This window comes from Xiphias gladius, chromosome 5, assembly GCF_016859285.1.
Source record: "Xiphias gladius isolate SHS-SW01 ecotype Sanya breed wild chromosome 5, ASM1685928v1, whole genome shotgun sequence".
In the NCBI taxonomy this organism is placed as follows: domain Eukaryota; kingdom Metazoa; phylum Chordata; class Actinopteri; order Istiophoriformes; family Xiphiidae; genus Xiphias; species Xiphias gladius.
Genome location: NC_053404.1, coordinates 12,919,813 through 12,942,589, shown reverse-complemented (window position 1 = coordinate 12,942,589; position 22,777 = coordinate 12,919,813). Strand labels below are relative to the sequence as shown.

Here is a 22,777-nt window from a genome sequence, read left to right as displayed (position 1 = left end):
TAAAATAAAAAAATCAAACTAATAAGTGTGTCAAACAAAACTGTTTATTATTTAGTGAAATGCACACATTTTTTTTATAACAAAGTGGTCATTTTCAACTTTTAAAAGCTGAGCCATGGGCAAAAAATTATGGCTCTAAAGCCTCTTTCACACGTGTGCTTTTCTCAATAAATGCTCTGGAAACTTCACATGACTGCATCAAGTTTAAAAAGCAACCTGAATTGTCCTTCTGGCAGTTCTTCTGCTCAGGACCTGGTAACATTTCTAAGACTCTTACAGTGTCAAACCAAATTAACCGATACATCATTCACATGAGCCACAATTTCAAGTTATAGGAGAGATGGGATCATATTTTTAAAAGATATTTTTCTGTGAGGATTTTGACCCACAGTGCAAAAGCACAAAAGACGACAAAAAAGGACTTTCAGTCTTTCATCCTAACCACTTACAGGATAAAAATCCAGCAAAACAGATTCAGAATATGAGGAAAATATGAACTTAAAAAAACAACTATGTTGGCTTAAATACTTTCATATAGTAAAAGTTGCAGCAGTATCACAATTCATATCTCACTGATGATGAAACTGATTGCAGCTTTTACAGCCTGTGGGGGGTTTGAAACTTCTACCCAATAATGCCAACAGTCAGGCCATGAGGATAAACATCCATTCAACACTAAAATAAAATCTAAAATCTAACATTCGGACAGCCTTTGAGAACTGTCAGTGCTTTTCTAACTTGGTTGAGACATTTTCCAACTCATTTTCCAGCAGTGATGACAAACAAACAAACCATAACAATTCAATCTGAAAGAATTGAAATGATATTCTTATGCCATAGTATTGTGAAGTCATTTAATTAAATGTCAGTAAAACTGACTTCATATCAAAGTGATACAAAAATACAGTGACTTGCTTTTGAAAAATAACTGTGATGGCAAATTAAAGCTTTCTAGAGTTGGTTAAGTATCTATGAAGAACTGTGATGTTGCAAGAGACAAGGAGAGCAGCACACCTTAATAATCTGTAGCTGGACGCCCTCATCAGTCTGCGGCCCTTGGAAACAAGCACAGATTGTCTCTATGATCCTGTCGATGAGCTTCTTGCCTGGGGCCGTGCTGTCCGGGGCGCTGCCTGTCAGATGGCCGTATGCTATCAGCTTCTAAAATTTGGATACATAGGCAAACCCATGTAAACCCAAGATACATAAGCACACACACACATACACACATAACTTGTGATTCCTGAGAATATGAACAACTATCCATTATATTGTTATTACATTTTCTACACAATAACCTAACTGAGTTTCCTTTAATTTTTAACTTTGACTCCTCAACAGGACTTGGGTAAGATCTTCAAAGATATTGCAAATGAAGAACCCAGCATACAGTGGACTGCCATATAGAAAAAGTCTTGCAAACACTTGGGGGTCTGCAGTTTAAGTTGTCCTGCCACTGACCTGTAAACAGTCGAGCGAGGTGATGACAATGCGGGGACATTTGGACTGACATGCCAGCTCAAACGGCAAGAAGTACTTGTCGGCTTCAATAAAGTTGGTCTTTGATTTGATTGGTGGTAAAGTGCTGGAACCAGATTTGCCATCTCCACTGGGTGGGCTAGCGAGGAACAATGCAGAAAAAAAGAGTTAGAGTCTATGAGACAAACACAGTGACCACATGGTCCAGTCTGTCAACTGGAGTCAGTAGAAAAGAAGCAGGGTTCAACAATCGGCCTGACACACTCCACTTGACATCCAGGCATGATTAGCACTGTATGAAAAAGTTAGTGCTAAGAATGGTGTGTTTCAGTGTACAGAACAACTACTTCTCATCAAAAACTCAAACAGGACATTAGACCTGCTAAACCTATAAAACGTCTAGCTCAGCATCCTGTTCCTGAAGGGAAAATGCAGAGCAACAAAATCGTTATTGACAAAGCATCTCCTGGCCTCTGATTAGTAACTAAACCTTCAATCAAATGATATGGCTATTTTTTCTGAATTTATTGAAAGAGCAGAGACACTGATATAAAATATGGACCATTGCTTTCAGCAGCCAGGTGTCTAAAGCATTCCCAAACACAACCACCACACCCAGACTGCACTTGCTGGAATACGGGAGGAACAAGTAAAGGCAGAGAGTAAGAGAGAAAAACCGGGGGCGGGGGGGTTGCATTGTTTATGCCTTGGCAATGAAAAAAGATGACTTCAGGTCTTTCTAGAGGGACGACCTCACTGAGCATAGCAGCTTACACAATCATAGAGAGAAACAGAAGTAGAGGAGATGAAGATAAAGTGCGTCAGTTAAAGGTTAAAGAGCGTAGTAAGGAAGGGAACAAAAAAGCGTAGTAAGGAAGGGAACAAAAAAAAAATTACAAGAGCTGTCTGAAAACAACAGAAGAAACAGGCATGGATTAACATGAATTAAAAGGAATTAGAGAGTGAACAAGAGATGAGAAGGTGCAAATATATAAACATAGTGATTCAGAAAAACCTAGAATCTGTTCAACAGCACTCTTGCCATTTTTGAAACCTTTTCGACCACAACATCAAATTGGAGCCATGATTCAGCAAAGAGCCTCCCCTCTGTTGGCTCATGTGTATTGTCTGCCCCAGTCTCCATCTCTCTCAGCTATTGTGTTGGGAGTCTGCAGGGAGCTCTCCTCCTCTTACTTATTTCTTGACTCCCTGTTTAATTTCAGATGCTCTCTCCCTAATAATCAGCCCACTGTCAGACTTAGTCTGCTTATAAAACATAATACCGACATTAACCTGGTTTTCGTCAGACAGCACAGTCTGCATTCGTGACTCACTACTGTCATCGTTGGGTGCTTCATTTAAAGCTAGCAGCATGTATTTTGTCATGGACGGGAAGACATATTAATAAGGCATTAAATAAATATAAAATCAATATCATGATATATGATTAAATATCATCTGGTATCTGGTTATAATAATATTGACATGTATCTTAAATGTTGAGCTTGACGGGTCAGCCTTGACCTTGGAAACAGCAGTTGACAAAATTCTAACCGTAAACCCTGTCCCCACTCGAAGTCCACTCACTCTCTTGGTCTGGAGCTTTTTACAGTACTGTATCACATGGTCTTCATCAGTAGTTGAAATTTGCTTAGTTGTCATGGAATTGTTGAAAGGATAGTTGACATTTTTGGAAAAATGCCTATTCGCTTTCTTCCTGAGGTAAGAGGAGAAGATCAATACCACCTGGAATCTCCACTGGTTGCATGGCAACCTTACAGTGATGATAAGACTCCAGGAAGTTAGTGCTCTTGGCCAAAAGACAGTCCAGCACATGACCGCCCATAACACTGCAACCTGTCCCTTTTACACTTTTTCTTGTATTAATGAAATAAAGAAAATGAAAAGCAAGTAGGTGGACCTTGAATGCAGATTGTTTTGTAGATCTTAAAAGCTTTCTTTTCCAGGTCTTTAGATGGTGTTACAGTAAATTTCTTTAAGTATTTCCTTAAGTTCCAATAATGATGCCCACATTTTATCTCTATATATTGGTATCACCTGGCCCTTTTATCTACTGTTTAATCATGATCTACTTTATTAACATGATCAATGGATTTTACAGAAAATCTGTTATATCAAGATATATATTTCTATTTCTAATGTGATATAAAATTACAAATACTTTGATAGATACTGTCTACCCCATGTGTTCGTATTTTGAAGATGTCCTTATTAAATCTGGCCTCGTACACGGCTTCGCTACACAATGAATGCACAAAGAGAAACAATTTAAATAGAGTTGCAGGCTCACAAAAAAATTTTTGGTATCCTCAATGGAAATGGAAGACTATTGCATCTACATATGATGAAAAAGAGGTTAGAGTTGTAAAGTACCAAAGATGAATCCAAAAGCAGCAGTGCCTGTATGAGTTGGGTGTGGCCTATTATAGCTTCTACATCTATCTATCTTTGATATAGAAGTCCTAACCTTAATTGTAACATTTGCATGAAATCGGTTACTGGTAATGCTAATTTGGAGAGAATGTAAAAGCTGGAGAGAAATAATTGGCAATGAAAATGGGGGTAGGAGGGAGGGAGGGAGGGACCGACAAAAGAGGGAAATAAAAATGAAACAGCAGGAGGAAGAAAGATTGGGGAAGAAGAGAGGTGGCACTCACGCTAGGTTTCATTTTAAAGTACACGTTACTTGGCAGCATACACAAGCTCACAAAACACACACGCACACAGACTCTCAAAAACAAGTTCAGCATTAGGCAAGGGTTTGTGAAGAAAGCCATTAATAAGAAGGCAAGGGGCTGTTGGGAACAGGCCAGGCAGAGAGAAACAAACAAAAACACACTAGAGGCTTGCTTGCGTGCACACACACACACACACACGCATGCATGCACACACACTTATACATGATGTTCTAATCCCCTTTACTACTCTGAATACAAGAGAAAGCAACAGAGGGCTTGCAGTTGAGCCATCAATTTTACCATGCCCGAACATGCAGAAACGGAGGCAAAAACCCATTAAATGACACTTGATGCCTTATTGTGTTACATAATTCATCAGTTACGTACCTTAATTTTTCTGATTCCTCTTTGATTTCCTCTGAAACAAAAAAAAAAAAGAAAGGGGAAAGATGTTAAATCAGTCAAGTATGAACCCTGGGATATGTAAATTCTGCAGTATTTTGCTCAGCTAATGACTTCATGGAGAGTAGAGCACATATCAGGCCTTGCACCACACAACATTTGATTTATTTATGAAGGACGGTTTTTAGAGAATCTTTTTTTTAAAAACTCCTGAATGCACAACTTAAGTGTTTATGAACATCAGATCAGATGATGTTTTTCAGAGGCTTTTAGGAAGCCAAAGTTGTGTGCATACTCAGCCACCAATTTCCCTACCAGAGGATTAGACTACATAAACAGAATACTATGTTAACACTTACACTACATATAACTGCACGTATTTGACATGTTTTGTGCAAGAGTGAATTCTGCGACATGTTTGCAATAAAAGCATTCAAGCTGAAAATGTGTTCACTGTGAAGATTGTTCCATGAATGTTCTTATGTTGTCATGGTGATGGTCTTGTTTACGTCCCACCACCAAGAACAAAGTGTCTGCTTAACGTATTGCCTCAGCTGCAGCTCAGTACCAAAAATGTAATCATTATTAACTCAGCACCGTGTGCGTGAGCCTGGCCAACATTGGTGTTTATTTCACAGATCTCCTGGCATGAAAGCAGTCCTATGAACTTGCTGAGCAGTGGCACAAAAAAAAATATCGAAAAAAGAGACAGACCCACAGAGGAAGGGATGAGAGAAAAAGGAAAACAGACATAGAGCTAGAGAGAGAGAACGAGAGGCCAATTGGTACTAGACATTAAAGGGAGCCTTCAGTGAGGAAGCTTTTCAAAACATAATGAGAATCAGCGAAGTCCTCACAGAATCGCACCAGCATGCGATGGTTGGGAAAAAGCCCAGTAATGCAGTGACAGCTCAATTATTTCACTACTGGAAGGCTAACAGTCCTTTCAAAGAAATCCACTTGTCTAGAATATAAAACACTTAACACTATGTGGAATTAAATTAAAGCTGGTTTCAACCATGTTTTACCATACACCCCTTGAGGGACTTAAGGGGAAAAAAGTCATGAGTAGAAGACGCAAAGCCAAGTTTTGTTTTTGATTTAAGACTGTCTGATGCAAATTTTTTTACCAAATTTATCCATTACATACGTGCAGTCACAATTGGCATACAGGACATGTGTGAAACTGCTAATGAGTCCCTGTGGATCAAAATAACATGTCATCTTTTTTTTTTTTTTAATTCTGAGATAGACTGAACAGAATTCTGGCCCCTTGACCCAAGTCTCTAAATCTATCTTTAAGCTCTGTGATTTAACGTCTCTGTATATCAACCATCAATCTATTTCAGTTTATGTAATGTAATGTAATGTAATAAATAAATAAATAAACAAATAAATAAAATTCCTATTGTGTGAACAATAAACCAAGACAGAAATGTATTACATGTACAACAATATGACACAGGGAAAAAAGCTCACCATCTCATTTTGGAACCTGGAACCTGTACATATTTGGCATTTTTGCTTGATCAGTGACTAATAAATTATTTATAAATTAACAATCGACTAATCAATTAATCAACATTTCAGCAAAAATACAAATGTCATGTAAATGAAACTCTTATCAGCACTTCAATGTAGCCAGTGTTGAAAGGGACTAATACCTTAAAAAAAACATGACGACAAATTGTTGCTGAATAGGATATTATTTTTTCAATGCTTGGAACAATAGCAGGTATTCCCAAATTTCTGGTATATGCACTGAATTTAACCCATATGATGGATAAATCTAAAGCATGCTTGACCTGAAATGCACTTCCGTAGACACATTAAGATGGAGAGGCAGCATTCTGGCACAAACCGACAGTCTGATGCAGTCAGCGTATATGAGGCATGAGACTTACCAGAAACAAACAAGGACAGAGAGCTTAGAGACACAAACATACAGATGGAGATGTGTAGAAGTTGATGTGCTGAAAGATACTAGGCTGTGCCAATTAACTTGACATACTAAATGGTACAAATTAACATATTAAACGGTATTATCTCTACAAAACACATTGATTTAAATCAATTGTTTTACACTACAGCTGCATACAATTACTTCTTTTTATTAAATAATATGTGCCTTTTTTGTTATTAATCTATAAAATGTCAGAAAATACTGAAAAAAGCCTTTCAAACATTCCCAGAATCCAAGGTGACATTTTCATCTTCTGCTTGTTTCTTCTGACCAACAGCCCAAAAGTCAAATCATTATACATTTACTGTGATATAAAGCAAAGAAAAGCTGCAAAATATTTGAAAGGCTGAAAACGACGAATGTTTCACATTTTTGTTTCATAAATGGCTGTAATGATTGATTCATTATCAGAAGTGTTCATGAATTTTCTGTTGATTGTCAAATCCATTAATTGCCTGCTTGTTTTAGCAATAATTATCACAATTATGAATACTGTATTATGATACTCATGAAAATTAATCAATATAATCATCTCACTCTCCACTTGTGCCCTGTTCTATATTCCCTTCAAACTTTGAAATTCTTCAAATCCGCTCCAGGGTCTTTTTTTTTTTTTTCACCCAAGTGAATAATTATTACAGTCCAATCTTTTATCTCTCCTATTTACTCTTTCACTTTAACTGGAGTGCTAGGCAGAGCCCAACATCACAGAGCTGGACCCAAAAGAATACCAGTTTCACACTGCACTGCACGCTACACTGAAAAAAAAAAGCTGTACGTTTGTCTCTCTCCTGCTTTGCTCTATGTAAGTCTGCTGCTCTGTAACAGATTTACATAGAGCAAAAATCAGTGTAAGACCCTAGAGGTCTCTTTCCCTGGATGTGTAAAATTACAAACATGCACAGGCTATTCCGCTTTTAATATTAACTTCACTTCAAATGATTTCTGAAGCGCAGGGTTATCAGATTTATGCAAATACACACATAAATCAAACAACAAGACAGGCAGCAGGCACACTAGCAGACAGTTTGATGGGAGACATGGGGACTGTCATATTGACTGTGTAAGTAACCATCACATAATTAGCTTGGTGTGTCAGGAGCTTTGATGAGGAATTGTCACCCCAGGATTGGAACAGTGAAACCATAGCAACAGTGAGTGGTGATCTTGGTGATGAGAAAGAATAGATACAGGAGTACTGGATACTCCTGGGACTGGGCAGAAACGAGTCACAGATTAAAACTTTGGAATCACGACTGCTCTGTCAGCTTCTGATTTCAAAATAAACACACACATGTATACAGTGCAGACAAATGCCAAAAAGCAGGCACAGATAGTCGAGTGGGACTAATAACAAACACACACACAAGCCTAAACAATTATTTATTAATATACATCTAATTTTTAACAAATCAGTTATGATGTCATCATCACAAATGGCTAATCATTGTCAGATCAAGAGTCCCAAAATAAATCAAAAACTGTAGAAGCTTGAGAATACTTTATGGGTAGAAGGAAAGTTTAATTTAGTAGACAATTTAAATAAAACACTATGAGGACTAAAAACAAAGTCAATAAATGCTAAGTTCTGAAGAAGTCTGTATACATAAAATACAAAAACTCCAGTTAGTTGGCTTTTTTAAAAATAGCTGGATAAATACAAGCTTTTGCTTTCCTTCTGTATAAGCAATCATGAGCCAAGAAATGGCAGCCTTTTGTCACTTATTTACCCAACCCCACCTCTACCACCACTCTGAAGCAGTCATACTAAATACCGCTGACCTTGAAGATGCCGTGTTCTTGCCCTGATTTTGTCCCAGGGCCCTGGTATAATCAAAGGAGAAACAACAACGGCAGCAGTAAATCAGTGGATTGGGTAAAAACTCCTCCACACAGGATGACAGTGATGCAGATGAAACCAAATGGCTTACCATTCTTTTCAATCTAATGAGTCCACATGAAAAAGACCAGGGGCCCACTAAAGGGCTTTTGTGAATCAACTAGTGGAACTCTGAAAATGTGAAACTGAAACTTTGGAAGCACACTGCCTCAGAGCCCGCAATTGGTGTATTCATTACAAAAATGTTTGTCTCATTACACAAAACATCTTAAGAACATATTTTCTTGGAAGTGGAAATAATTTTGTGAAAATACCACTGTGAAAAATAAAGGCACAATAAAGTCAATCACTGCACTTTTCTCAACTGTCTCAGAGAAACTTCAAACAAAGTGATTTGCACTGGACATTCATTCTCAATGAGAATAAATAAATGTAACTTTTTAATCATAATACTGAATTTGCACTGAATTACAGGACTGATTTTGCTCTACTTTATGATGGGTTGATGCTTTAGCAGATTAGAACATTAAAAAGAGGATGGAACACTCTAATATTGCCTTTACTAAACCCCAGTGGTGAAGTGACATACATAAGACACCTATTTCACTGAACAGACACATTACAGGGAGCCATCCTGCACTCCTGTGAGCTAGAGCCCAGACCATACCTCAACATAAAGCCTTTGAGGGCACCATAATATATGAAAGCAGCCTGCTAAATCCTGAATCACCTCAACAATTTTCCTCATCCTCCTTCCAGTAGATGACAGTAAGACATTTAATGAGCTTTAATGTCAGTATATTAAATTCCCCTTGGAGACAGTCCTTTTAGGCCTACATGTCACATTTCTTTCATCAGACGAATGGGAAAGAGCCAAATGGATAAAATGCATGCCAAAACTTCCTTTTGGTTGGGTGTAATATTGCACTGGAGTATTTCTGCAGATGAGCTGCTAGTACTTGGATTGAGCAGCAGTGTCCACAAAGGCCAGCTAACCCCTCCATTCCTCAGCAAAGTCAGTCCAGCTACTTAAGTGTGAGCCTTTCACTCTGGTTACAGTTTGTATGGAATCCCATATACCCTGAGGTTGTCATCTATTCAAGGGCCCACTAAAGCTGCCTCTAAGTTGTGTAGAAGGTCAGTCACAAGCTGGCTAATCATTTCTCCACTCTGGAGTGACAGCAGTCTCCATGCCTGGATACAGGCAAGAGGGGTAAGAGGGAGATTTCTGAGAGCTAGCAAGAATACAAAATTCACATGCATGAGTCAGGTACTTCCCCAGGGGCAAATTATATTGAAGCACCTACATTATTAACGGCCTTTGTCCACTGCTCAGGGAAATAAAAACTTCCTGAAATTAAGAAAACACCCAGCCCTACAATCTCAACTACTGTCTGCAAACCATGACACCCATGTAAGTTGCTGAGTCAATGCTGCAAACCATTACAATAAGACTTATGAAACATAACCTCCTTAGTGTCATATTTATTATTGCATCTCTCCATGTCTAGTGAAGACAACACCACACAAACATCCCAGTGCATCAGCCTTAGTGGCAGAGTTATTAAAGCAAACATTATAGCCGGGGTCCCTCAGTACAGCAAAGTCGGATATACGACACCCACACAATAACACCGTCTGTGAAAAATACATGAGATGATGACGACATCAAAAGAAAAGCTTCAGCACCCTTACCAGTTCACGCAAAACAACCAAATGCCACCTGTGTTAGCTGTACAGAGCATAGCTCCTACAATGCTGCACTTACATGAAAAAACCATGAGTATGCATGGTACAAGTGTGTTTAGTACTGCACACTATGTGAGGTCTACTGAAATCCTTTGAGAAGGACAGCTGTTATTCTGACAGAGAAAGGCATAACAACCTCACAGCTTCAGGTGACAGTCTGACTGTGATGCTAGGATAAACAGCCTGATCTAGACGGACACATGGCAACATCACACTCAGTGACTAAACTTGACAGAGACAGGATTCTGCAGTGCTTTATATAATTTGTCTTTCAAAGGGGCTCAGTGATTGCTTCAATCACACTTAGATTGAGCTACAGTAAAAGCTGATCATGGCTTCAATATCAGCTACACAATGGCGTAGTCAGCCTCTTAAGATGCAAATGTGCAGCTGTAACAGATACTGCTGATGAGTAAGCAAGGGAAGTATTGGGGAACTCTGAGCCAAAGGTTAGAAGCAGGCTGTAGGAGGATTACCGGTTCAAATCCACTGAGTATCTGCAGGAAAATCTGAGCTGAGAGTGAATAAGCAACGTGCCCCCCCTCCTGCAGCAACAAATACCAAAATCCCTTGAGAATTGCAGTTTACACCCTAATGCTTCAAATTTGAGTTTGTTTATCTGGATGAATGTAAACAGTGTTGCTATAAGATGTGCATGCATAATTATTAAAGCTTCACTGAATAAATATACACTATACTAAGACCAAGACTATACCTTATGTGCTAGGGTGTTCAGCTACAACACAGGATGATGCATTTAAGAAAATACGACATCTATTAACACCTACAATCAGAAAGACAGTCCCCTTTTGTGATGTACTGCATCAAAGTCCAACTACTTGTAATGTGTGTTGTGCAGCAGTGCGTTAAGTAAATGTAATGCGCAGAAAGTGAGGTTCACAGGATATTTCCTAAATGTGTCACAGGATATTTCCTAAAAATAACCTGTGAAATCTTGTAAGGATTCATTTATGTAACCCAAAACCTGAATGGGCCTACATGGCTTACGAGTGAACTCTGAAATGACAAAGATGTCTATCCCAGGAGGTTCAATACCATTCTATTGTTAGTTAGGGGATTGGAGAAGGTGGCAGGTGGATCAAGCTTCAGGGAAGTACACATAGAAAGAAATTTGGAATATCAATAAACATATTTTTCCAAGACTCAATACGTTTTTTAACTGTCCAGTTATTATTTGTAACATTAACTTTTTTTTGACATTGTCTGAGGTTGTGACTACTATATACTTAAACACAGCACCTTAGCTTTTTGGGGGTGCAAAGTTGTGATCTTGTGTATATCAAGCATAGGGTTTCCTTAACTCTTAATTGTTCATATATCATACAGCTATATTATACAAATGCAAAATGTTGGAAAACAAGAGAAGATGTTGCTTACCAGAGCCTAACAAAGAGCTGTCCAACAAAGTACCCCGATCGACTTGCTGGACTCTACTACAGTGGGCTCATCTGAATGGTATCATCATTTACAGTAGACTGCAACAGTGTGTACAGCAGGTAGAGCCATGCAATGAAAAGCCTGGGAGGCTGCACCCACCTGGGCAAATATTCTTACTGACTAAAGCTGTTGGATCAACACTAATTGTAAATGTTCACACACAGAATCACAATAAAACATGCACAGATACAGTACACACATACATGCTCATTCAATACGCATGCATGGACACATGCACACACATCAAAATTCTCGTGAGAGCTCTAACATTTCATCAATTAAGACACAGCAGAGCCTGCACGCGGCTGCTCCACTGGTGGGAGGGAGAGAGATAAACACACGGTTCTCTGGAGACGCTCTGCAGTACGTCACAAGACCAGCAGCAAGAAAACAGCCCGCTGTTAGGGGATAGCGGGTTCAGACACAGAGTGAGGAGGGAAGTTGGAGAAAGTGAGAGAAAGCAGGGACAAAGACATGGCTGGGTTCCAAAAAAAAAAAAAAAAAAAAATCAGCTATATAAACCTGTCTCTCACGGGCTCCATGGTTTGTGTCCATGTGCTAAATGAGTGTGTGTGCTCATATTACAAGGCTGCTAGACAGGGACAGTATGCTAGGTCTCATTTTAACACTAAAGTGGGACATGTTTTTTATTTTTTTCTGTGTGTTGCCTTGTACATTAAAATCCTGCAGCACAGAAGGAGGGAAAGAAGGAGAAGTAGAGATTTTAATGCATCCTAATCACTTCCTGCCCTTTGGGTGGGTCAAAAATCTGCAATATGATAACAGACTCCTTCCTAATGTGCTTCCAGCAACCTCTAAAGATACATACATACACACAGACACTAACACAGGAGAGGTTAGAGGCCAGTCTCTGACTCAGTTTCCATCACCTGAGCGAGGAACTGGAGACAGAGAAAGGATAACCTGCCTCCTGCAGTACCATTTCCTTTTCCAAGAGCTTAGAACCCATCTGCATGTGGCATGGATCCTGTGATCGGCACTAACCACACCATACACAGCGATCAGCTAAAATACAATCCAGTGTCAGATTACTTTCGCCAGTGACACACTGGTGGTCAAAGTGACTGTGGGTCTCCAGATATGACCACTAACGGTGCAGGAAGTTAACACAAGTAAGGAGAAGTGTGTATGAGTGTAGCAGGAGAGGATGAGAGAAATAAACTGAGGCGAGAAGAGAAGGATCCTCAAAACTTAGATGGACATTAACTGTGACTTTATTATGGTGCAAGAAGAATCTCCATTCAGAGTCAACATTGACCCCATTATCCAGGCTGTGAACATTGTAACATCTTTGGTGTAGTCATTAATCAGGCAATAGCATTGTGAGTAGTTTTGAATAGGAGAATGTCCACAGGCATAATAAAGACCACACTGTAGCTTTGTGCAACTAAGATAGGCCAATTTGAGGATGAATCAGTGTATAGGTGTCCACCTCCACCTCCTACCAAACACGGGCAGGGGCGATCACCAAGGAGAGCCTGAGAAAAAAATCAGAACCCTGACATTTATTGTCCAGGTTGAAAGGAAAGGTTGCACAGCAGTAATTACATTTGGAGGGGAAGAAGGAAACACCGTCCGGTTGTCTGGGCTACCTAATTGCGTGTGCGTTCATGTGTGTGCGCATATGCCTGTAAGTGTATGTTACGTGTGTGTGTGTGTGTGTGTGTGTGTGTGTGTGTGTGTGTGTGTGTGTGTGTGTGTGTGTGTGTGTGTGTGTGTGTGTGTGTGTGTGTGTCCAACCAACCCCCTCACTCACACTTGCATAAGCCTGTGTCTAATCACTAGTCTCACTCCCATGGGTGAATCAAGGCTCTCATTTTCTAGCCAAAAAGTCACAAAGCACTTGGCCTCCACAAGGGCTTGATTACTCAGCTGTTGTCTTTGTTATTGAAATGAATTTATTTTTAATAATTCCACTCCGGATACAGGATTTGGCATTTTTCTGCTCTAACTCTATGATTTGCACTTCAGGACTTCTGAAACGGGGTTTTTATTATTGTGCAGGAATGTACCACAAGCTGGAGATTAATAGCAAGTCAGTGGAGGATAAATATATTTATTGTGAACTGCATCTGTCTAAATTTATTCAAAGTGCCCTTTCTCATCATACCTGCTGTCTTTTAGGTCCCAGCATTTTAGTGGAAAATAATGATAGAGTAAAAACTTCATTCAAGAACTCTATGTGAGGCTTTCACTGCTTCACTTTGCTTTCAGTCAAACTGAAATTTGAATTCTTCTTAATTTTTGTGTGATGAAATATAAAATATAATAATCCATATTTCAAAAGAGGACAAAATCTACTTTGGACATAATTTTGAGAGTAAAGCCTCTGGCTGGGCATTTCCTTTCACAGTGATTAAGTGACATTTTAGAGCTAGCGCTGCCAGGAGATGCGCTGTCAACTTCTGTCATGTGCTACTAACTGGAACACATCATAGCCCTGTATAGCCTATGACCATTGATACAAGACATTTTTACACTTTTGTAACATTAGCAATCTACATTGGGAAGAACAAGTCATGCTGTTAAATTTGTATTCCATTCAGAAAGTTGAAGCTAGCAAGCGGGGGTAACTAGCTTTTGCTCAGAAAGTGGAGGCTAGTTAGCTGCACTTGCAAGCATTTCTGTTTTCTTTGCTTCGATTTCAATTTGACTGTAAACTGAATAACACTGCCTCCTTACTTTCTTACAGCCCTTCCTTCCATTTAATTAACACTTACTCCCTACAGCTCCCTCAGTAATTGGGATGTATTGTTTGCTTGGTCCCAAATTTCCTTAAATTAATACAGATGAAAGATCAATACAGGATCGATAAAACAGAAAACTACCAGCACCACATGATGAAATGAAATAGAAACAGAGAGGAACACAGAGAGAGAGGAGGGTTTCTCTTCATTTGCTTCATCTGTTTGTGGTATAATTAAATTATCACCTGTTCCAGGACTGATGGACGCATCACTGGAGAGAAATAATGTATTATGTATAGAGCTATCAGTGTAAGAAAATTTAAAAAAAGTGTAAGAGAAAAAAACAGACTCTTCCTTCTAAATTCTGAACTGTCTTCTCTGTATAGATAAAAGGATTATTTATGCTTTAAGAGCAAGCACTGGTCTTGCCATGTTGACTACTCCACTGCTCATTATCTGAATAGCAGTCCACCTTTGGGGTTACAAGCAGCTTTATCCTCTGCACTCAGTCAGGAAGGGAGAAACGAGACAGAAACCAGGCATGGGGCCTCACCCTTTCTCATTTCTCCCTTTTCTTCAGGGAAAAGAAGCAGTAGACTTGATCGTGGAACAATGTATCTCAACACATATACTGTACTTTTTGACACATACAGCGAATTCAGAATCCAGTAAGACCTCTTGCCATATTCCATCCAACTTCATCAAACAACAGACTAGTGCTGAAACATAAGCTGACAACAATTGACAACGAGTTAGTCCTTCAAATAATTTATCAAGAAAAACAACTAAACCTTTACTGATTTAAGATTTTCAAATTTGAGAAAAGTGTTGTGTCTATCCTTGAGTTTTGGATACTGCCACGAAACATGTCTGCTTCTCCAAGAGTTGATATCTCTTTTCCTTTGTTTGTTGCTCTGCTGTGGATCAAAGTATGGATGCCTTTTTTACTTTTAAGAATTTGAACTTAACTGTAGACACACGTGCACATATATTTGATTCCAGTTAAAGTAGGAACAGTGGAACAACCTTTGGATAAGTGATTCAGTGCCATGAACATTTACAGCAACCTGGCAAATAAAGGGGAAATAAAAAATGTAGCTGGCAGCTTCCATCTCTTCCCTCATTTACACTTTCTCATCCTCAGCAATGCCTGCCAGTTTCAATAGGTCACCTGGTGTGTCTCTGCTGAATGGAAATCCAAATGAAATTGCCTGATTTCAACTTCTTGGTAAATACATTTCTGTCAGGAGTATTGGAGACGCTGTTAAAAAAAGTTGTCAGCTGCACAATTCAAGAAGGCTTTATTTATTCAGTAAGAGTACGGTTAGCCCTCATTTCCGGCACTTCATATTTTGGGAGAGCTCTGTGGGTCTTTGGGGAGTCATGGTAAAACCTCAATTAACAAATTACCATTTATAGCCTGGTGCTTATCAGGTGTGAGCACGTGGTGGCTATGGTGTAGCTTATCATTGAGCAGCATGTGTTCACCATCCTTAATGATCAGAGATTTGTGCTGTTGGTTTCTCCGACAGGTTTGCCAACTCGAAAGAAAAGGTGGCCTGTGTTGGCAGTGTCCTTGAGTTTGGTGCAAAAGAAAAGCATGCAAACTCTTGTTGATTTTGTCTGTTCTTACAGTTTTTATTCAAGGTTTTTTTTTTTTGTTTTACCTTGGATGAGAAAATATTTTACTGCAGTTATGCCACATATGCAGTGGCATTAGTTAAACCTGTCAAAAAATGTGATTTCTGTTTGGTCTAAATTAAATCCTACAGATAAGCAAAAAATCCACATGTGAACATGAAACCTTTGTTAATAATGAAGAATGAATTTGAAATTTTGTATATTGCTGGTGGGGGTGTTAATGATTAATTGAGGATGAGGGTTGAGAATTGAACAGATCTAAGGTTTGTGAATGTTCAGCAACAGGACCTTTCTGTACAGTTGGGAAAGCCTTTGATTATTAAATTATTATTGATCGTAATGTGGCAAACAATCAATTGAGGAAATTGCTTAAAATCTGCATGTCTAGTTCAGAGCTTGCTTTAAGAAGACAAAAGATTCATTCATTCTTTGAGAGCTCTCTGTACATGAAATATATGTCAACAGTGGGAACATTGCTCTTCAAAACCTCTGAATTAAACTAATGGGACAAATCAAATGTGACATCTTTTGACTTAGAATTGTTGGCAATTTTTAAATGGATTTAGACATAAGTTTGGGAGCTCCAGTATCTTCCCAAAACTAAAAATGCTATGACAACAACATGCACAACAAAATCACCAACTTTTAAGAGAATTTAATAACTATAACACACTATCTGTCTTAAAAATAAAACAGATAATGTCAGTTAAATTACTGAGGAGATGGGGACTAATGAATCAATTAAAAAAAACAAACACTACCATTGTGGCTTGCCCAGAGTCAGTGCACCATGTCAATATAGCTGCAAGCTCCTGATTTATTGTAATTTCTTTTCTCATAACCATCCCTTATTGCAAAAAAATTCAGAATTAATTAATTAAAACCCTTCAGACCATCAGGAACATACCACTGTCACTCAAACTGGCTACATCACCAAGCGAGCACGCTGACAAGCTGATAACGCTTGCTCAAAAAACCAACTGTTCTGGCATGAAATTCGTGATTTACCTGACTTGCAGCTACTCTCACATACCCTCTTATAAAACCAAAGTCGGCCTTTCCCACTTAATAAGCCCCAACAAGCCAAGTGTAGCTTACCTGCCCAGTGTGAAACAGTTGAAGTAAATGAAATGCAGATGAAGAAAACTGAGCATCTGACAAGCTAGAGAGGCGGGTGTTTTTCTCAAGAGTTACTGGACCAAACCATGAACAAAACAGCACTGAACAATGGATTTCATCAGGTGGAAATAAAGATGTATCCAGTGGAATGCCCATGTTGCTCTGTGTCTGTTGAATGCGAGTAGGTAAATGTTTTATTTTCATATATTAACTAAGATAATACCATAGGTTACATAATATACATTTTTTCCATAATGCCCAAAACTAATACACAGCTGCATTTAGGTTTCCCTGACAGGACGAAAACGATAGCTGTCACTTTGAATGCAAAGCCAGTACAGAGAATCTCAGCAAAGTGTCACTATAACAATATATCTTTGCAATACTCTGACCACCTACATTTTGGCCACTAAAGTTCAGCTACAGCTACAGGTACTGAGTAAATAATTTATCTTAAGTAATCAGTGACAAGAAAAAAAACAAAGAAATATTGGGTATATAACAAAACTTCAGAAAAAGTGGAGTTCACTTTACAGTTGCTGCCTCCAACATATGAATAAAATATGCATCCGCAGGTAACTAAAATTAAGAGGAGGCATCACGAATGCAGTTGCAACAGGTTTCAAGGTTACTGTAACCTCTGCAGCTGACCCTAAGATCATACACCCTGAGCTAGGGATACTGAGGAATGTGCTCAGCGGGACTCTATTCCTTAAGCGACCACTAACCTGGAAACAAGTCCTTGCTCCTCTTAGCGTGGTAGCCTGTACAGAGTCCCCTGATTTAGCTCGTTACATTCACAGTATGACTGCTTTTCAGCAGCAACAAAGACACATTGACTTCTCAAGTCAGAGAGGACAGGTTGGGTTTAAAAACAAGATGACCATCCACAAAGCCAGCATCATATGAGGCTCGCAATGCATAACAACAGTGAACCAAAGTCTTTATGTCCACTTCTAAGAGGTGGTGGAAGATACAGCCTGAGGGCCTTTGATATATTGAGTTAACTGTCAGTCTTACTCTCTTTCTGTTCCTTGCTATCGGACAGCTCCTCTCAAAGAAACTGACAGTGAGATCCAAAGGCAAAATCCAAATAGGAACCTGCTACCACTACAGTTTGGAGTGTGTGAGGAATTGAGATGGTATTCTTTTTTGGAAACTGCTGAGTTACATTTTGATAAGAGGAAGGTCAGTTAGGGAGCAATGAGGGTGGACTGTCTGACAACAATAGCCTAGCCAGAGCCATTCACCCTATTCCTATACATAACAAACATGCATTGATTCAGAACCAGGTTGGCCAAAACAAAAACTAAATTGACTACATATATATATATATATATATATATATATATACATATATACATATATATATACACACACACACGAGTCAAATTCAAAATAAAAATACCATTTCGTGTTAAACAAGGGAAATTTCAAACAATGTCTAGTTTGAACAGAGGCAATCTACAGCAGGAAGACTTCAGTGACAGCAAAGAGGAGACTCTGGCACAGGCACACTCTCTGAGATGTCTCAGAGCCCCAAGAGCTAGGGGATTATGTAAGTCACTCAGTATACTGGGTCACCCAGTCGTTTTTGATACAGACTACCATTGTACCACTGCTACTCTCATTGCAGAGATTCTCATTTCGTAGATTTTGCATGTATGGCTGAGCTCCACTGTGACGTTAAAATCAGCAGACAGTTAATAATGATGAGATTTTATTTTATTTCTTTTTTGCACTGTACTGGCGTACAGTGGTTAAGGTTTTACCTGAATATTGTTCTTTCCTTTTCTGACCTGAGAAGACCCACAACCCCTAACTGTGTGACTAAGGTTGCTTTTTATAAGGGAATGTACACCCTAAAATAGAAATCAGTGTTAAGCGGTGAATTTTAATCAGCAGCAGAGAGACTACAGTGATGATTTCATCTGGAGAAAATTATGAAGCTACTCCATAAATAGCACACAATGGAACAACTGCTTATATGCTATATGAGTCAGCAGCCATGATGGTTTTATTGGTTTATGTTTTTTTCTGACTCACAGTTGGAAGCCCTACATTTCATTAAAGCCCATAGAGTGAGTGACTAATTCACCTACAATGGACAAAAAGGATACCATCAATGATATCATCAGTGAAAATCTTCATGTTCTGATTCCCAGGTAAATAAACAACATTGACTGTCTCCAAATCAATGGAGCACCAAATTCCGATTTAGGGTGTATTTTCCCTTTAAATTCATGCTACACAGAGCTACGCTCCTTCAATGAAGCCTAACCTGTAATACTCAGCACATTTTTTCCTCTGGTGCCCTACTGACAATGAATAGTGGGAAGGAATATATCATTTGTGTGGGTGGGCTGGCTTTGCAAGACATCAGAGCAGGCCCAGACAAACATCACTGGTGTATTTAGCCTTCAAGGCCACTGCAAAACCCCGCAACAGCTGCATGTGTTGATAAAAGCAGCAACTGTCGGGACAGGTAAGATGTTTGGCGACTGCACAACATGGACTCCTTGTTTCCCTGGCAGTGTCATATTACTCCCATTGCAGGAAAAAAAAAACGCAGCTTGTTCTAAGACTCAGAGGAGATGAAAAAGTCTGGCATGTGGAAAAACATTACTTAAGGCATTATAAAGGTAAACTATTATCTGTTCCGATCCTATGTGAATTTCTGTTGTGCCTTAATTGTTTTCAAATTTGTATGTTCATGTTTAAGTCACCCATATGGACGTTTCGGAAAATACACCTGCTAACAAATAGTTTTATAAAGTGACCACATGTAGTTAAATTAAAAACAGGATGTTAAGCGATGTTGACTTCAAAATAAAAGCTTAGTCAAGTGAAAATACCTGGCGGCATAAAACACGTGCTATAAGAAAAGAAAGTCCATTATATCTATTTTATTAATCTTAAACATAGTCATTATTTTCAGAGTTGTAGCTACGCTGAAATTGAAACGTTGGCCAGTATACAATTTTATTTAAGTACTGCACGGAAATCATCTCTTTATTTTTTCCGACAGCTTTACATTGTTATAGCATGAAGGCGCTATTGACAGCTGTCATCTTCTGCTTCACATGTAGTTTTACAACATAACAGGAAGAGGGAGGCCCAGCCTATTCGATGATTAAACCGGATAATGAATAAAAGATGTAATGAAAGACTAATATGTCTTCAACCCTCCCCGTACTGCCCGGGCACAGCCACGTCTCTTGTGTACCAGGAAGAGACGCGAATATCTCACCTTTATGGGGATAAAGCCATATAATTAAGATAATTTAGATCAATATAGTTTGCACTTGATGGATACTGATGCTTTAGTTGTTGGTAAGCTTGATATTAAAGGAAGATAGAGCCTTAAACAACTTTGGTTTCTGTCCGATGTCCGGCCTGTTCTCACATCGCTACTATTTTCGCAGCATCGGTTTGGTGTTGCAAACACCCACCCCTCCTGCACCATTTCCGTGTTAAATACGGAATCATTTCCACTTAGCCCGTGCCACGTCAATTAAATACGCAGGTTTTTCTGAATTTTAACGCAAGACAATGAGACAACAGCAGCAGCCAGCATTTAATGAGCGGAAAATATGCTGTGTTGCCAAACACTGCGACATTGTTGCAAGGATAACCGGTTAATAAGTGAATGGGTGCATGACGTCCCTAAAACGTGATGCTAAACCAACACAACTTACCGAGTGCCACCTCGCAGGCTTTGCGCAGTTGTGAATGGTGAGCCTTTTTCACCTCCTTGTCGGCCAAGATCTTTTCCAAAGCTCGTGTGAGGAACATGTTTTTCGTCTTTTTGCCCTCAAACATGTCGCACCGGAATTTGGGGCGAGGTGTGCCTGGTCCCAAGGGGGGGCTGCAGCCGCCTCGAATGGAGATGTATTCCCTTACAAATGTCAGCAGCAGAGCCCCTAACAGACAAACATAAATAAACACAGAAGGTGGGGTAAATCCCTCAGATTTCCATTAACGACCTGCCTCCTGCGCCATGTTGGAGAGAGGAAACGACGTCACGTACGTTGGAGAACGGCCGCAGTGAGGCAGCAGGAAGGGAGAGAGAGCGAGAGAGAGAGAGAGAGAGAGGAGAGATGTCATGAGTGTAGTCTTACAGCTAAGCGTTCTTCACATACTCATGTATAAGGCGGGATATGGTTAATTAAACTCAATTGTGAAATAACTGATATCCATTTACACATACGTAATGAATTAAACAAGCGAGCATACCAACGTCAATGTGCGCAGAGTTTTTCCCATATCCACTTCCAGCTCCACTTAAATACATAGCCTACAATATATATGCACGTTTATATATACATCGGGGCTTTAAGTGTATTTATTGAATCTTGTATTATGTAGAGAACATTTCTGGTGCGTCTGTTTGAATGCGATTTTAACAGCTCAATTAATATATATTTTTTGACAATTAGTATTTTTGGTAATTAATTTACAGGTATATCATATCATGTAAGTGACGACTTTAAAAAGAAAAGGAAACCTTTTTGTGGATCTCACTGGACACAACTGTTATATAATAATAACGACCTGTTTCACTCCTGTATCGACATATGTTACTGATGTAAACAAACCTTAAACATATAATCATCACCCTCACTCATATTTGAAAAAAGGTTTTTTATACTTAACCATCAAATGAGTGACTGGAAATGTATTTTTTATGCTACCCACTGATCAATTCGTGTTTGTCTTCTTCATAAACATTTCAGATAATTTTAACAAACCTTTAATAAACCTTAAACATTACCTGAAATTTTTTTTAATACAGATTTAGTTGTTGCCTAGTGTTTCTTAAGGTTTTGAATATATTATTTGGGAGGGATAGCAGGTATCAGTGGGTACTACATTTTCTTATTAATTCGATTTGTCCTCCATATGGCCACTTTCCAAAACACTATAATCACAAATGTGTGAAACATTTCCAGCAATTTCGTGAAACATGAATTATTGCAGAAGTGAACACATGCCCTCCCATTTGTAATTGTTGTAATGTTGCAAATATTTACTGTTTATTTAATCCTGCCATCACTTTGTTTAATGCTCCACCTCACCTATAACATGTGTGTACCTACATGTTTATTGGTGCTCCTGTGCCTTTTACGGCCAAGAGTAACATTCAGCAAAGTTCAGCAGCAAATACACCCAGGAAATCTGGCAATTTGACAACACAGATTTGGCAGTTGTGGGCAGCAATGTTCACTTTAACTTTGGACTGTCTTGCATTTCAGTTCCACCATTTCTAAATCCATAAACAAGAGCAGAGCTGCAGAATCAGATACTGAATATAAAGAGTGCAAAAGAAAAAGAGGAGGATGTTTAAAAGAGAGAGCTCGATTAAAAGTGTTTTAAGCTATCATTTGCTAATTAAGAAGGTTAGCGAGTTAATCATAATAAATGTCCCCTAACTAACAATGTTTACTATCAAACATGCCCATGAACATGTGTACAAAACATTTAGCCAGCACAAATAAGGGTTGTAAATTTGACTTTATACTTCTTTCTTTGTCGACAACATGCAAGTGGGGGCATTTTTACAAGAAGGCTGTTAGAAATACTTCATTTCTAATGATTTTGTAAATAACAGACCAAAATAAATGTATATAAAGATGACATAAATGTGACAACATAAATATGTACTGTGTTATATAACAACATTTATTCAACTCAGATATTATACATTTATTAAAATCTC

General features: G+C 38.8%; 1 protein-coding gene across 1 annotated transcript in view; it reads right to left on the bottom strand.

Moving 5' to 3' along the window:
* The window catches only part of arfgef1 (ADP-ribosylation factor guanine nucleotide-exchange factor 1 (brefeldin A-inhibited)), a 51,313-nt gene extending 30,207 nt beyond the window's left edge, over positions 1 to 21,106 (bottom strand). The window contains 4 exon segments of the mRNA XM_040126652.1: positions 1,015 to 1,161; positions 1,462 to 1,618; positions 4,566 to 4,596; positions 20,757 to 21,106. Coding sequence (XP_039982586.1) covers positions 1,015 to 1,161; positions 1,462 to 1,618; positions 4,566 to 4,596; positions 20,757 to 20,880 — 459 coding nt within the window. The 5' untranslated portion in view covers positions 20,881 to 21,106.
* Positions 21,107 to 22,777: the final 1,671 nt, after the last annotated feature.